Source organism: Temnothorax curvispinosus, unplaced genomic scaffold, assembly GCF_003070985.1.
Source record: "Temnothorax curvispinosus isolate PA1 unplaced genomic scaffold, ASM307098v1 QBEX01011425.1, whole genome shotgun sequence".
NCBI classification, from domain to species: Eukaryota; Metazoa; Arthropoda; class Insecta; order Hymenoptera; family Formicidae; genus Temnothorax; species Temnothorax curvispinosus.
The window spans coordinates 4,329-5,794 of NW_020221205.1; the positions used below are offsets into that span (position 1 = coordinate 4,329).

General features: G+C 46.1%; 1 protein-coding gene across 1 annotated transcript; it reads left to right on the forward strand.

The window, feature by feature from the left end:
• Positions 1 to 293: 293 nt before the first annotated feature.
• On the forward strand, positions 294 to 1,088 carry LOC112461454. Its single transcript, XM_025026694.1, has one exon. It carries the CDS (start codon positions 294 to 296, stop codon positions 1,086 to 1,088), a length of 795 nt encoding a protein of 264 aa, XP_024882462.1.
• The last annotated feature ends 378 nt before the right edge of the window (positions 1,089 to 1,466 follow it).

Below are 1,466 nucleotides of genomic sequence, written 5' to 3' on the forward strand. Positions count from 1 at the left end.
TGGTGGTCCCGCGAGAGAACATTATCAGACAATTATTTAAAGATTCGTAATGCGTATATTACACTATACAAAGATAACCTACACCAACACACACGACCATCTACACATTCACATAGAGGATATAATCATTTTGTATATAGAGCATGAATAAACCTAGCGAGATTCTACCTAACTGAACATTTCGTTATTTGTGGGAACGACGCACCTTAACCTAATCCTGACCTACAACCCCACAAATTGGTGACCCCGATATTGCTCTATCTCGCTTGCTCTATTACATAAACAAATTAACAATGACGGACTCACAAGAAATAAACACATCGAACGGAGAACGCTCGCAAATCAACAGGGTGGCTTTAAAAGTACCTCCTTTCTGGACAGACGAACCCGAATTATGGTTCGCACAGCTTGAAGGCCAGTTTACACTGGGAAGCATAACGCAAGACAGCACTAAATATGCTTATGTTTTGTCCCACATAGAGACTAAGCAGGCCAAAGAAATTAAGGACCTGATAACAAAGCCACCTGAAGAAAATAAATATGAGAGTATTAAGAAGGCATTAATACAACGCCTATCGACCTCTCAGGAACAGCAAATCCGCCAGCTCTTAGAGCACGAAGAAATGGGAGATCGAAGACCTTCACAGTTTCTCCGGCACCTACAGGCCTTGGCCAGTTCAGCCATTTCGGAACAGCTTCTACGGACATTATGGATGGGCAGATTGCCATCCCAATTACAAGCTATTCTAGCCACACGGAACGCTGACAAACTAGAGGATGTAGCCGAGCAGGCTGACAGAATTCATGAAGTCACCTGCAGAGCCACGACAGTCGCCAGTATGCAGTCGACAACGAATACCTCAGTAGAGGATCAAATCGCTGAGCTAAATAAAAAGCTGGAAAGATTAGAAAACCGGCTGTCTCGCCCTGGAAACAGAAACAACCAGCGCAATCGTTCCAGGAGTCGTTCCAGAAAAGGCCAGAAAGAAGAAAAGGAAGCAGACATTTGTTACTTTCACCGACGATTCAAGGAGAAAGCTCGGAAATGCACACAGCCGTGCAACTTCAAGAAAGCATTGGAAAACTAACGGGGCAGTCGTTATCAGCGGCAAACGGCCCTTGCCCGAACCCATGCCGCTTATTTGTCACCGACCGCAGCACGAAGCTTCAATTTCTCATCGATACCGGCTCCGATGTCAGCGTTTATCCTCGCTCGTTGGTACGAACACGACGCTGGGCTGACTCAAGAGAGCTATTTGCGGCCAATGGGTCCAACATCAAGACATACGGAGATCTCACTATGCAGCCTGATCTCGGTCTTCGCCGAGCCTTTCCTTGGCGATTCATTATCGCAGACGTAACTACGCCAATAATCGGATCCGACTTCCTGGCGCATTTCCATCTACTCCCGGATGTGAAAGAGGGACATCTGGTAGATGCAAAAACAGGACTTAAAGCAAGTGGAA